Source organism: Artibeus jamaicensis, unplaced genomic scaffold (assembly GCF_021234435.1).
Source record: "Artibeus jamaicensis isolate MK-2021 breed Jamaican fruit bat unplaced genomic scaffold, CSHL_Jam_final scaffold_1964, whole genome shotgun sequence".
Classification (NCBI taxonomy): Eukaryota; Metazoa; Chordata; class Mammalia; order Chiroptera; family Phyllostomidae; genus Artibeus; species Artibeus jamaicensis.
In genome coordinates, this window is record NW_026522030.1 from 31,585,789 (window position 1) to 31,601,970 (window position 16,182).

The following is a 16,182-nucleotide window of genomic DNA, read 5'->3' on the forward strand; positions in this document are numbered from 1 at the left end:
GGCACCAGCCCCAGCTGATTCTTCTGTCTCTAATGCTCTTCTCTGATATCTCCATTGCTAAGGAGTCCAGCTCCCCGATATGTGTAATTTTTCAGGTCAGAACATAGTCAATTACAAAAGGGATTTTATCTGGCAGGCCTCACAGAGAACAGACAACCTCCTGATACCAGACGACGTATGCAGCCACAGCACCGCATTGTCAAGGACTCAGCCCTACCTCCAGCCAAGCTCAAATACTATCTGATTCCTACCTCAGGCAACTTCATCCAGAGGCCTCTTTATTAGGGCCCTCGGCAGAAGCCTTCCTCAGAAACCTCTGCAAAAGTTTATCAAGACGAGAGGAGAAACCTTGAAGACGCTTATTCTCTACTCTGACTCAGTGCTCAGGACTTTTCCGCTCATAGCTTCTCCCCCTTGTTCTCTTCCTTCCCCCAGGTCCATAAAAAAGCCTTTTGTTCAGGGCTCCCCTGACTGTGACAAAACCCCCTTATCTGTGCTGATGCACTCACCAATGCTGCTCCTGGGGGGAGTCAGTGCTTTGTCCAGTTTAGCTTCTTGTTTATACTATCACAGTAGGCAATCAAAGGCAATAACTTGACTGTTATATTCATTTAGGTTTGTTGTATTAATCAGCTACTCCAACACCTAGCAGCTCAGCTGAGCTCCTGAATTGCTACCTGTCACATTTCCTCCATGTCCACTGAAATGCGACCTCTGAGTCCCATCCTTGACCACCTTACAAAAAATTATAATTCACCCCTTACTCATGATAACTCTTACTACTTCTTTATCTGTCTTATTTTCTTTTCCTCCATTACATTTGTCACCTTTAAACATATTATATATTTTATTAATTGATCATGGCATTATTAATTTATTGTTTTCCTATACCTCCACTGAAATATAAACTCCATGAGGACAGTAACTTGTTGTTTCATTAACAGATGTATTTATCATGAGCTGCACAGGAGTACACAGTAAGTATTTGCTGAAAGAATGTATTAACAGGCAAAGCTGAAAAAAGTAGAGCTTCTAGAAATGAGAAATATAATAAAAAACCCAACCATAGGCTTAGAAAGCAGTTTAGACACAGTAAAAGTAAAAAAAATTATGGAAGATATATACATAGAATTTATCCAGATTACAGCACAGAGAGTTATACAGATGAAAAATATAAAAAAGACGTTAGAAAACATGGAAGATAGAATGTAAAAGTCTCAAATATGTTTGATTAAAAGCTCAGAAGAGGAAATGGAAGGGGAGAGACAATATTTTAAGAAACACTAGTTGCAAATTTTACAAATGGTATGAAAAATTACTAATCCACAGACCTAGCAGTAAGACGTCTCAAGCAGGATACATAAAAGGAACCCACATGTGGATAATCAGTAGTATGACTGCAGAACATTGAACACTGAGACTGAAAGCAGCTAAAGAAAAAAGATAACCTCCAAAGAAATGACAGAAGCACTCAACAAAAAGAGATGCCAAAAACCAGTGGAGGAAAATATACATGCTGAGAAAAAAGAGAATTCATTATCAAGAAAAAGTACCATGAAGATGATGATAAAAACTGGAGAGCATTATGCTAAGTGAAATAAGCCAGGTGGTAAAAGACAAATACCACATGAAGTGGTACCTAGAAGTGGAACCTAATCAACAAAACAAACATGAAAGAAAAGTAGAACCAGAGACATGGAAATAAAGAACACTCTGACAGTGACCAGAGGGGAGGTGGGAGGGGATATAGGGGGCAAAGGGGGAAGAGTTTTCAGGAACAACTATAAAGAACACATGGACAAAACCAAAGGGGGGCAGGATCAAGGGTGGGAAGTGGGGATGGCTGGGGTGGGGGGAAAATGGAGACAACTGTACTTTAACAACAATAATAACATGTGAACAAAAAATTAAAAAATTATTATTAAAAAAATCACATAGCCCAGAGGGACTGAACTGGGAATTAAATGTACAATGCATTCCAGAAAATGTGCCTCTAACTTAAATTCCACACTGCCTTTCAGTAATCTGAGGAATGCATAAATGATTGAAACTACCTCTTTTAAGCAAGTATTATGTTTAAATATAGCTGTCAGGGGATTTATTCTAAAAAAAACTTTTATGGATAAACACAAATATTCCATTTTCCTCCAACAACAGCACAAAGGAAATTCTAAAGGATGCACATCAAGAAGAAGAATTCCAGAAGGATGGCTTAAAAGCAAGAAAAGTGAATAAAAATAGTAAACATTCCTCTTATAATCCTAATATATCTAGAATAAAATTTCTTCAAAAGTAAAATATTCTATCAACCTTGGGGAGTCAGTCAGTCCTTCAGAAAGCTCTTATCTAGAGGTTTAATAGCTAAAGATGGAGTAAAATAAGCATTTTTCTTCCAAGTCACTTTCTCCTTCCTAAAAGAACTGGTTTACCATGCACTTTAAAGGCAGTCCAAAGTGCTTCCTGAAGAAAAGAAATCATTTCCTTCTGTTTCCTGCATGTGTAACGTATCTAATCTTATTTGAGTCCATTTGGTTAGTAACTGTTAACTGTTTACACCTCCCTTATCAAGCAATGTATTCCTAGATGGCACCGTTTGGACTTTAATAATTAAATATCTAGGGCTTGGTTTAAATATTCAATGAACATTCATGGAACTGAAATAAACTTGTGGGGGCGTACAAGTAGAAAGTTAAAACATTACATTGTAATTTCAGTTATCTAACTTCAAGAAAAAATAAAAATCCAAAGACTTATGTTATCGAAATTCATCCACCCACCTGCTCCAAATCAAGAGAGAGCCATTTATCATTTCCTTCTTCAGCCACTGATATACGGTACTTGCTTTTGTTTTCAATCATATAAAAAGGGGTAAATGTCACAATTCTGGTAATGTTAAAACTGCTGAGGCCAATAGTGACACCAACCTAAGGAAAAAATATTTTCAAAAACATTTCAAAAGCTGTTACATTAAAATAACATCCTTAAAAATTAAGTAGTCAATAGAGTCAACAGACACAGTTTAGATAGAAGTTTTGTAATGAGCACAGAATGAACTCACCTGATATTCCATTTTTAGGGCTTTACATTTAACTGCTCCATGACTCCCAACAGTGTCAATTGAAAACTGATCTGACAATTCACTATCAGTTACCATAAGCTGAACCTAGAAAAAATATTTCAAATATATTACAATTTAATATCTTAAAAAATTTCAAAGTAAACTGATAATTTTTTTGCTTTTTAGTTAATGCACTAAGCCTTTCCCAATATGAAATTCTACTCTTTACAACCTCAAATAGTTAACAAATGTTATTTCTACCTGTTTCATAATATTTTATTCTTAAAAATTCTAAACTCTAGAAAGGAGTGATAAATAGCTAAGAAAAATGAAAGTTAAGAAAACTTTACATACCTTATTGTTATTAAAAAAGTGCTTGGGCTGAAAAGAAAAGAGAACTGGCATTTTATAATTAGGTGGATGCTTTCGATGAATTCCATCTGCTTTATACTGTAACATTCGACCGGTTTTATTGACCATCCAATAAGGGCTATGAAATGCCACAACTGTCTGGCCAGGATTGTAAGTCACATGGATAGCAATATCTAGATCGGTCTTTTCTATTTCTGTAACACAGGTAAAATTGATGAAACTAATATCCTGTTGATTAGGTTTTATATGATATTCACTTTTCCAATCATGATTAAGATAGTCAAGTAGTTTTAAATGTATCTTGGCTTGATCCAATTGCACAGTACAAATATGGGCAGAACATCCTTCATTTAGAGTAAAAACTCTCTGTTCATTCCCCTGTAATAAAAAAACATAGTAAATTTTTTTAACATTTCAGAATAATATGTCAAAAATTCTATTTGATTCCAAATGCTATACAAAATGCTTTTGAAATATACTTCTGTCAGAACAAGACAGAAGAGTTATATTCAAATCCTAACTCTGCCAGATATGTGAATTGTGTAAATTATTTGAGTTATTGTATCTGTAAAATGGTCTACATGGACTATTGTTAGGATAAATTTAAACAACACAATGTGAAACTCTGCTGGAACTAATAATACTATATAAACATAAAACACTATTAATTAGTAAAACATTTAAAAATCTTATCCATTAGTGATTTTACTTTGGAAATCTAAAAAATAATGAAAAATGCATGAGGAAACTGATGGCAATCCAAAATAAGCAATCCTTACTAACTCCCATTCTTGATTTTTAACAATCCCTCACCACACATTTACAACTATTGTTTTGCATTTTGCGTAGGTCTCAAAACTGCTCATTTCTCTCCACCCGCACTCCTATTACAGTGCACTCCTATTACGGTCCTATTCAGGTCACCGTGGCCTCTCACATTAAGTCTCCTAACTGCTCTTGTCTCCTCTAATCCCTCTCCATACCACAGCTAAATTGTCTTTTTAAAAGCTGATCATATGCTTTGGATGCTAGCAAACAACATATTCCCTAAAAGCATCACATTAAAACTTCTATGAGAACTGAACATAGATGGTACATCGGGATAATTTACCAGTTTTTCCAACATCTCTAACCTAGTTCCTTACTGCTGTTATAAATAGGAATCTTTTCATCTTAAGGTTTTAAAGTAAAAACCAATCTCAGTGACTGATGCCTGACATGCTGATGTCCACAGAAGAGAAGGGCAGTGGTGGCGTTGTCAGAGGCATGTAAATGGCAACCACGTGCCTGTTAGGCACTCTACTAAATCCTTTACATACAGTGCTACATTTGATTCCCCCCTACCCCAATTATGGAAGTTTTATTACTATGCCCATTTTATAAACTAGGATAAATAATTCAGAAAGATAATGTAACCTGCTTAAAGACATATACTTAGGAAGCAATACAGCTAGGATTAAATCTCAAAGCTACCTGACAGCAAAGTGCAAATTCTTAGCCACTATGATATCTGCCAAGCATAAGGAAAAACAGATATTCTTAAATCATAGATATGTTAACTTCACCCTCCCAAAAATTTTATAAGAAGTGTATACATATAGTAAACCCCAATGATTAATAATTAATAGACTGCAACAAAAATAATTAATAGATTACAATGAAGACCTTCCTTATAAGCATGGCAAATGTAATATTAATATCCTAAGATCAAATAAGATATAATTTGTTAAAACTGGGTATAATTTGTTAAAACTGTTTAAAAGAAAAAGGATCTTTATAGGGCACAAAATCCTTTTAGAGAACATGAGGATAATATAATATAATGTAGCAGGGTTTTTTTCACTTAAGTCTAGTACTTAAATGTAATTTATTATACTAATTCTCATAATTGTTTTAAAAATTAGAATCTATCCTTTTAGTGGATGATATATGAAATGTACATGTATAGAAAAGATTAAAAAATGCATATTCTAAAACCAAAATATTATTTTCACCTAAAGTACTACCTTCAGATGATGTGATTGATTATAGGCATTTTTTATTATCTCTATTTTCTAAATTTTCTAACAGAAATTTACATTACTTTCATAAATACTTTTAAAATGCCATATCACATTTGCATATATTATTTATATTCAACTTAGTAGCCAAATTTCAAAGGTAAATTAATGAAAAATATTTTTTAATCCTCTTTTTATACATGATTTGAAACATTTGCTTTCCATTTGTAGTACTACCCATGACTAGTACTAAAATTTTCATCAAAACTGTAAAAAATTTATTGTTCATATTTTCAAATTACTGAAACTACAAAATCAAAGGTACAAAGGCATTTAAAAAATTCCAAAATACCTCAATATAATAAGCAATTTTGTAAGGAAGAAGATTTCGAAGTAGGACAGGTGGCCACAAATGTATTATATATGGTAAGTCCCAACCGTCTTCTGAATACACTGACAAAGATGTCAGATTATCTCTTTCTGGGACAACATTAATGATAAATGGTTTCTTAGAAGGGTTTATAGATCTACAGTTCTTCTTTAGAAAAGTGCCTTCATTTTTTATAATTTCTTCAAAGTCAATTCCTTCACACATTTGATAGTCCTCATCTTCTGGCTTCAGATAAAAAAGTGATCTGCATAGAAGATTAAAGAATGTGTTGAAATGCTTTAAAAGGGAATATATTAAATTATATGAATACAGCTTTAGAAAAATTAAATTACCTCCCTTCATATTCGTATTATTGTAATACATTTTTGTATTTCACAGTCTTAGAGATAGGTAAGATAGACAATAGACAGATATCTCTATCTTTCAGGAAACTAATGAAGTTATTTAGCCATTAAGAACATTTTGCTTGTAAATTTACTATCTTTATTAAATGTATGTTTATAATATATGTAGATATCCTTAACAAATCAGAAACTAAAAATTCTGTATGAGACCATAGAGCAAACAAAAAGAAAGATAAAGAAGAATCACCTGTAAGATGCTAATGGTATGTTAAATTCATTTCCAGGTGTAGCTATTCCCAGTAAAATATCCCCTTCATAAACTGAAAGTGGGACTGAAAAATGATTTCTAATCTAGGAAAGAAAAACAAATAACATTTAGTACCATTAATCCAATAAACTAAAGACATTTAAAATATATCCCATCTAAATGCCCCAACAAAAGAACTATGCAGTAATATTTATCTTGCTTATGTAAGTTAGAAAGAAACATGCTATTGTTTTTCCTAGAAATACAAGAAAAATTTTGAGTTTTACAGAAAAAAAATCTCAAAAAATAAAACTGTAAAAATCCCAGAAAGAAAAAAGTAGTATCTTCTTGACTTTGAGATAAGCAATAACTTCTTTAAACAAAAATAGCAGAAAAAGTTCAAAGAAAAAAATATTACATCAAAATTTTAAATGTCTATATGACAAAGTAAAGAACAAGCCTCAGGCTGGGAAATGCCCCTTTCACACTGCTGTTCATGAGACACAGGATATGGGAGGGTGTCACACCCAGTGAGTACAGCATATGACAGTGATATGAAGGTAACATAATTTTAATTATTACATATTATCTGATACACCTATAAACAGTTACAGTTGCCTTTGGAAGGATAAAAACAAACTGGTTAGGAAGACCATTTTCCTATCTTCCTATATCTTACTAAAATCTTAAACTAATTTTAAAAAGTCAAACTAAAACATAAAACACGCTCAGTGGGAAATAAGATTAAGACAATAGTCTTAACTTCCCTATATTTTATTTCTAGATATACTGCTTGCCCCACCTATTTAAAACCATACAAATACATTTTGGTTTTTTTTAAAGATTTTATTTATTTATTTTTAGACAGAGGGGAAGGGAGAAAGACAGGGAGAGAAACATCAATATGTAGTTGCTTTTTGTATGCCCTCTACCAGGGACCTATATGGAGTATGTTCAAAGTTAGGGGAAAGATAAAGTATTAACAGATGACATGGAAAATATAGATAAAAGTGCAATCTGAAATTCTAGAGATAAAATATATTGGATGGAAATAAGGAAAGACTGGACTTTGGGGAAAAGAAACAACAATATAAACAAAACAGAAACACAAAAGGGAAAAAACTGACAGAAAAAATGAACAGAGCACTACTGAGCTGTGGGGCAGATCTAAAACTCTAACACATACCTAACTGTGGTCAGTAAAGAAGAAAGAAGAGGGGAAAAAAATATAAAAATTTTTTGAAAAAAAATGGCAAAAACTTTCTAAAGTTGATAAAAGTTGTAAATCCACGGATTCAAGAAACTTAATAAACCCAAGTACAAGAAACATGATTCATCACAACCAAATTACTTAACATCAATGATAAAGGAAAAAAACCCTCTTAAATGCATATAAATATCAACACTTTTCATAAAACAACAAATGTAAAAGTAAAGGCAGATTCTGGTCAGAAACAATGTAATCCAGTCAACAGTGGAACAATTTCTTAAAATAGTATGAAAAAACACAAAGCAATCAATCTATATTGACTTATAGTGAAAATGACTTAAAATATAAAAGTGAAATAAAAATAAAAATTCATGGACAAATTTCATGAAAGACTCAAAATTTCTAGAAGAGCTCACTTGAGAACTAACAGATTAACCTGAGTAGCCTTTACACATAAAATAAAGTGAAACTATATTTAAAAACCTTCACAAAAAGAAAACATTATAAGAAAATCCTAGATCAATATCCCTAATGACATAAATGCAAATACTCTGAACATAATTTTAGCAAATTAATCCAATGCATTAAAAGGTTAATAGTACTTCATGACTAACTGAGATTTCACTGGGATTTCACAGATTAATGCAAGACTGACTTAACATTTAAAAATCAATCAAATCTTATTTAATATAACAATTAAAAATCAACTGTATTAACATTTCTTAAAAAAGATCCTATCAATAAACACAGAATCATTTGACCAAATCCTGATAAAAACTATCACCAAACTAGGAACAGAAGGGAGCATTTTCAACCTAAGAAAGGGCATCTAAAAAAAAAAATCCCTCAAAACATATTTAATGCTAAAAAAGCGAATACTTTCACACTAAAACTGAGAACAAGGCAAAAACATCTGCTTTTACAATTCCTATTCAAATTGTACTGGAGGTTCTAGCTAGCACAACAGGCAAAAAATAAAACAGAATAAAATAATATACATCCAGATTAGAAAAGAAATGTAGAAATGCCTTTATAGACAGTGTAACTATATGTAGAAAAAGCACTAGAATTCAACAGTGCAAATAATAAGTTTGTACAAGTTAATATAAAAATTAACTGCATTTCCCCTAATAATAAAAATCAGAAATTAGTATGGAAAAATACAGTTTCTGTTCAAATTTTTGAATAAAAATTTAAAACCTGAGTCTAAAATTTAAATGGAAATGACTGAAAGCAGCCCAATCAACCTCCTAAAAAACAAAGTGGGACAACTTGTACTGCCCACTTGCAAAATTCAGGGTCAAGTATAATCAAGAGACTGTGGCATCAGCATGAAGATAAACAACAATAAAACAGAACAGAAAATTCAGCAGTAAATCACACAGATACAGTCAAGTTATGTTTGATAAAAGTATCAAGGCAATTTGATGGAATAAGGATAATCTTGTTTAGAACAACTTATGGAAGAAAAATGAACTTCAACCCTTACCTCATATCATAGACAAAATGGTGTGTAGTATGTATGTACATATTATAGATAACTATTGAACAACATGCAACTGCATGTAACACTGTTAATAACAAAAGTTGATGTTTGCAAAATTATGCCTAACAAAACAAAGACTCCATTTTGTACTGCATTTCATTTACATAAAATTCTATATTGTATAACTAATGCATAATGAGAACATGTCATTGGATGCCTGAGAACAGAAAGGCAAGGAGAGAGGAAAAATTTTGGGAAGATAAATACATTCATTACCTTGACTGTGACAAAGACTTCATAGGTGTACTCTTGTGTCAAACTCCACAAGTAGAAATGTATGCAGCTTACTGTACATCAATTTTACCTCATTAAAGCTAAAAAACTTTCTCTCACCATATTGTTTAATTAAAACAAAAGAATATATACATACTATAAAACCCCAAATAAAATATTAATTAGTTGATTTTTTTCAAAATGGTCAAAAAGATTTTACAAAATAGTCCTTTAAAAAATTACAAGTACATTGAACAAAATCCTATGATTGCTCATATTAGAGTAGTACAATTACTGGTAATGACTCTTTGATACTGGCTATATTACTACTATAATTTGTATTCTTTTGGTAGTAATTTTAGTTCTTTTTTATTAGCACATAATATGCTCACGAAATATTAGCACATAAATATTAATATGTGCCCACAGAAAACTGTATCATTTCCTACCTGCACCGGGGAGCGAACTGTTACCTTCTTACTTCCTTCCACGGTATCGATCTGACAAACAATAGATCTTTCTACTCCAGACTCTCTGTGTCTTACGGTGTATAGTCTGCGTCCCACTTTTGTTAAAGGAATTTTATCAGCAGTAGAGTGATTAGCAGGTGCTAAATTGAATACAGATATTTGAAAATTTTTATTATAAATCATTATATTAATTTTAGATAGATGTTAAGAGTCAGAAAAAAGAGATGGTTCTTAAAGTTACTCAAGTCTTTGGATTGATTTATCAGTATACAAAAGGGTATTTCTTTATACAGACATAAGATATACCAAGGGATATTCTAAAACCACAATGCATTTTTACCACATTTACCTAAAAGTTTCAAAACTTTTTAGCAAAATAAATTTTAATTAAAAAAAAAAAAAAGATATTCACTACTTGGACCTAAGGCAACACTTACGAACAAAAAGGTTTCATAAACCTTTTCAAAATAACTACTGAGAAGAAGAATTATAAAACACAAGAAAAGTGATCTCTGATTTGCTGTTATAATAACCAAAGCCTAATACCTTCAGGCAATCATTGGAAATTATTAAGATAGCTGCAATTTTTCCGTTTTTAATTTTTTAACATGTGACACTTTGTGATATCTAGGATTTGATTAAACAAAATTATAGATACATTTATCTAATATACATACATATGCTGTATTGGCGGATAAAGCATTATTTACATTAATCCCCTCACTCTAGTCTATAAAAATCAACTGTATTGAACACCATGCAGCTGTTACCTCTGTTTGATTTTAAGATAAAATCAAACAGAGGTAAAACTGGCAAGGATAATTCACTGGCAATGTTCAGACAACACCTGAAACCTGGACACAGTTGTGCATCATTTCTTGATTAGGAGAAAACACTAGCTGTCAGTCTTGGAACTCCAATCCAATGTCTAATTAACCTTTCAAATACCCTCCACCTTAACTATTTCAATGTCAAATGTATCAGAAAGTGGTGTAGGCAAGACTTTGGGGACTATTTCACTTCATAATGAGTAGATATGTTATGATAACTTAAAGTTTATTTACTTTCACTTCTCATGAAAATAAAAAGCTTCTGGGAAGCAGAAAGGTCAAAAGAAATTTTCACCTCAGCAGGCATAATATCAATACCATTTATAAACCCTAAAACTATTACAATGTGCCATTTCCATAAATTCAAACCTTATTTTGAATTCATTCAGCTGCACTGGTGGAATACTACTGAGTTATACCAAAGGTGGTTAAAACGACCACCACCAATAGCTATAGTCTGTAAAAGCTGAGTAAGAATGAGATCTACTATTTCTCCTCCATAAACTAAACAGTAGTAAATTACCATGGCATAAATAAAGCAGTGAATAAAGAAAGTTAGAATTTGGCATATGACAATACAGTGACAATAGCAACCAAAGACCTGCAAAGGAAGAAACAAAATTCCCAACCTATTAGGAAGGAGATAAAAAAAAAACTTGTATTTATAAGATATCATACATGAGTACAATGGGATGTAAAATAAACTGTAAAGAAATTAAAGCCCCAGGAAGATAATTTATCACTTACTAAGAAGGATGAAGAAAAGTTTGCTGCTTAAGCTGGTCATTGCATTGAAATGATCACTGTCTTTTGTTCGGACATAATCCATACTTAAACTCTCCTCATTTTTCAATACATATGATTTTGCCATTGGAACATTGAGTACACTAAAAGAGTCACTTGGTGAAACAGAGATGGTGAGTCCAAGAGAGTTTACAATCATAAAAGGCGCTAGATCCCTTACGAAGACAGCGGAAGACCCAGTGGCAGCTTCTGTAAATGCCTAATAAGGAAGAATTATTGTAAGTAAAATGAAATGAAATGTGGAAAACTAAATGACAAGGAGAACCTTAATGGACATACGAAAAACAACTAAGTTAATAAAAAATTTTATTCAAAAAAAGAAAAGCGTTAACTCAGACTAGGTCAGACAGATTTAAAGTTTCAAATGTCTTTTCTTACCTTGACTAAATTATTTAACATTACGATACCACATTTGGATAATGTAATGTTTAATTGGTCTTTTGAATAGAAACTGATGACAGTTTTATATTCTGGCACTTTGTAATTTTCTTCTTCAGTATCTGATTCAACGATGGACTGTTTTGCTTTCTTTTTCATCTAAAATGACATATAAATTATAGAAATATAAGAAAAATTTCTTCCCATGAGCACAACATAACTCATTTTGCAAAGGACAAACTTTAGATAAATTCCAATAATATTAAAGAGAGCAAAGCATTTTATCAGTTCCACTGCCTTATTGGAATTACTTGGATATCAGCCAACTAAAATCACGTAATACAGGAGCAGTATTAGAAGAAAAATTCTCATCTTCAGTGATACTAAAATGACAGCCACATTTTAGAAGAAAAAAATCAAAATTACTAACTGCATGTGGCATCAGAATGAAAACGAAAAGCACATACTTCACAGCACATGAAAACTCAAGAGTGAGAAGAGTCACCCAGTCTATTGTCTGTGTTATAAAGGAAGAACAGAAAATCAGGGACTTACGAAGTCCAACAACAGCTGCAGGACAGTGCCACTAGAACCAAGAAAGAAACAATACCATCTCCCTCTTTCTAGGATTCACAGATCCAGTGCCCATGTTCCAACCTAAAAACCACCAAATAAGTTCCTTTACCAAAATCCTTTACCTAAAATGTGTTAAATCAAATGTAGTGATCTAATATAAAAAAAGGTGAACATGCCAAATTAGTCACCTCTGTTGTTAATTTAAACAGCTTTAGGCCACTGAACACCTGTCTGCAGGTTGACTGAATCTTCATTAGGGAGGAAACATGCTAGTAAATCTGTAGTCACTTACCTCAGAAGCATAATTTCATCCATCTAAATGTCCTGATTCTTATGACATAAATGCACGACATACTTTAAACAAAATAATATAATTTTCTTCCCTATATACATCCTTCAGAAGACAAGTGAAACAGGATACACAATAACCTACAAGAGGGCAGTGGTGTTTTAATACAAGCGGGGGCTCTGTAGCCAGAATTGCACCCGACTTCCTCCACTTTGAAGGTATGTGTTTTAGTATGTCAGAGAAGCCCCTCTCTAGTTTCTGTCTTCTCACATTACTATAAAATTAAAAACTGTATATTCAGATAGTTGTTATAAGGGTGAAAGCAAAAGTACATTGTTTAGACAGTGCTTAGTACATAATAAGTGTTATATAATTATTTGTATTAGAAAAAGCGTAGGTGGACACTGATCTTAGGTTTGAAAATTAATATTTAGAGGTCAAACGAGGAAGCACACAGCAAGGTTCACAGTGAGAAAACCGAAACTTTGTTGTGATTAAAATTAATGTGTTTTCTGCAGTGTATACATCCTCAATTTTTGAAAAATTTTTAGAATTCAAGTATACCTTGATTCCAAGATTCCATGGTCTAAATTCCTCAGTCTGGTCAATTTCTAAGGGTTCAAGCAAAGGTTCCCATACACCAAACATTTCATTGTAATAATGCACCTATAAAGAGAAGTTTTTTAAAATTAGGAATTCTGGTATTTGCTAAAATGATCTTCCATGATGTTTCTCACTACATTCCTTTTGGCTGTGCTATTTCTTCTACGTGCAAACCATCCTATTTGCCATTCATTAGTTTCCTACACACACTCACTCTGTCAGTGTTTTCTTCACCTGCTTAACTTCATAGTTCAGTCTTCATAATTTAATCCAGACAACACTTTCTTTTAACAACCTTTCCTTGACTGGAAGGCCAGGCTAAACTAAAAAACTGTGTTTGTTTATCATATATTATTGACATTTTTAACATGTCTGTCTACCTCTATTGACTTTTCAAAAGCCTTCAAAGGCAAGTAACACAGGATTCAATGAGTGTATACTTATTTCAATTCTCTGAACTTCCTGGACATCTTAGATTAAAAATCCTCTGGAAAATACACAGAATTCTAGCCAGAATTTGAACATCTGTAATCTAGTCAGTCAATTCTACCTCTACTAATATATAATTGTATCAACACAAATAACATAGATTATAAACCTACATACATTTTTTGGTAAAAGGTAGATTATCATATATTAATTTCTACTAGATATAAACTTGATTAATAATTTAAACCAAAGTACTTCTAGATGATTTTATATAGATAAATTCCAAAGCAAAATACATTGGTTCAAAGAAATATTTTTTGTGTAAACTACTCTCCCCAAAATCTGAAAGATCTTAGTGTATTCTCATTAGAGTACAAAGATTCTGCATTTTATAAAAGTATAAGATATATCCTTAATTCTTTAAATTACTCTTTCAGAAGAGATTCAGAAATAGTTTACTTTTCTTTTAAAGAAAACTTAATTCATAAGTTTCTTTTAAATTCAATTTAATAAAAATAAGAACTTTGAATCTAACAAGTCTATTAATATATTACATTTAAGTTGATAAAATCAACTGAAATACTGACTTAATACTTAATGTGGATATGTAGTCTAAAAGTAATGTACAACAGGTCCTCAAATAATGCTGTTCTGTTTTATTATAACGCCAATGAGATGCAGGAATTTAACTCTTGTTCGTATCAATTAGCTACAGTGAAACTGGTTTTGTTATATGTCCTTTTGCTTAAAGCCAAAGAACCTATCAATGACATTAGTGAGGACTCACCGTACACATAAAACTATATCAAACTCATATATATATATATATATATAAAAACTTTCTTCCAAAAGTTTTGTAAGCCAACATTATATTTATAATATTTAATTTGAATAAAGTAGAGTCTCAAAATATTCCATGCGTAGTATTATTTATTATAAAACCTAGAAAAAATACTACATATGCTTACTTCTAGCTCCAGCTGACAGTGGAGATTTATGAGGGTACTCCAGTTTTTACCTTCCCCCGAAAAACATGATTTTGCCAAAAGCATAGGCACTGTTCTATGGCCAATTCCAGCCTCAAGAACTATAAAAATAGAATCAATGTTCATTTTTATTTTCTCTCCTTTGGGTACCAATTCAGTTGTGGGAGCTATGTTTTGAACTTCTTTTGGTTCTTCAAGAAACCACATTTTTAAATTCTTTACATCCTTCTTTTCCCATAAATGTGCTGTAGAAGCAGTTTCTTGTGGGATGGTTTCCTTAGTTGTATAAAGTGCTGAAGTTATGGTAATCACAGTATTTATGATAACTGGTGAAACCTAAGGAGAAAAAAATTAAACTAATAAAACATCTACTCATACTCTTTTAAAAATACGTACTTCAAAAAAATTGAATATATTTGCTGAAGGATCATGAGTAATTAATGTTGAAATAATTCTATTACTACCATGAAATAGCAAATACAGTTCACTGCCTACATTACTTTTTTATCATAACTAATTTCAATTAAGATATTTACATGAATCTTATAGATATTAAAATATTTTTAAAATACAGCTTTTTATTTAACAAGACTTGCTATAATAATCGCTTATTTCTAGTGTTTACTTTTTTTAAGTTCACTAGAGATCTTAATGACTGACTTCATTTTAACTTACCTTTAGTGTTAGTGATTTTACTGATATATCAATCACTTGTGGATCTGTACCTGTCTGAGTAGCCTGATAGAATAAGTCACAGGGCTGCAAAACCTATGAGGAAAAACATCAATAGCACTAAATTACCATTTTCTTAAAATATTTTTATTTAAAGACCTTTCTAGTAATAGTTAACTGTATTAAATAAACAAGTTAGTCAAAATTGTTAAAAAAAGTGACTCAATAATATACTTCTTAATTATTCTCTTTACATAATCATTATTTATATTAGGAAGTATTAATAAAATAATAAGTAGTATTTCTTAAATACCCTTAAATATATAAGCATACAAATATATAAAATTTGTATTACGCATTTTAATAAAATAAAAACTTTATTATCGTATTTTTTCCATTATAAAATTACAATGAAATAAATTAATCTGTATAGAAAAAGCTACAAAAGATGAGATGGAAAAATTACAAATACATTAGACTTACTACGTAATCCTTAATGTAATTATAAATTAACTGAGTTTTCCCTGACTGTGGTAAGTAGAATTCTGCTCTCTAGCACCCAGTAACTCATTCTTCCCAAACACAAAATATATTCACTTCCTCCTAGAGTTCTTAACAGTCTCACGCCATCATAGTCCGAAGTCCAAACTCACATTATCTAAGTCTGTATCTCATCTTACATCTATCTCGTCTCTCTCTCTCACTGATTCAAAAATCCAAAATCTCATCTCTCTCTTATCAGCTCAAAGTCTAAAACTAAATCA

General features: G+C 31.6%; 1 protein-coding gene across 3 annotated transcripts in view; it reads right to left on the reverse strand.

Annotated features, from left to right (window-relative positions):
• The window catches only part of VPS13A (vacuolar protein sorting 13 homolog A), a 197,546-nt gene that overhangs the window by 56,648 nt on the left and 124,716 nt on the right, over positions 1 to 16,182 (reverse strand). For all 3 annotated transcript variants that reach the window (XM_037149102.2, XM_037149103.2, XM_037149104.2), the window contains exons 40-50: positions 15,422 to 15,514; positions 14,729 to 15,082; positions 13,293 to 13,394; positions 11,864 to 12,022; positions 11,429 to 11,684; positions 9,831 to 9,991; positions 6,413 to 6,516; positions 5,783 to 6,065; positions 3,413 to 3,808; positions 3,059 to 3,163; positions 2,778 to 2,924 (exon numbers count right to left, since the gene is read on the reverse strand). In XM_037149102.2, coding sequence (XP_037004997.2) covers positions 2,778 to 2,924; positions 3,059 to 3,163; positions 3,413 to 3,808; positions 5,783 to 6,065; positions 6,413 to 6,516; positions 9,831 to 9,991; positions 11,429 to 11,684; positions 11,864 to 12,022; positions 13,293 to 13,394; positions 14,729 to 15,082; positions 15,422 to 15,514 — 2,160 coding nt within the window. The remainder of the gene's footprint in view (positions 1 to 2,777; positions 2,925 to 3,058; positions 3,164 to 3,412; positions 3,809 to 5,782; positions 6,066 to 6,412; positions 6,517 to 9,830; positions 9,992 to 11,428; positions 11,685 to 11,863; positions 12,023 to 13,292; positions 13,395 to 14,728; positions 15,083 to 15,421; positions 15,515 to 16,182) is intronic.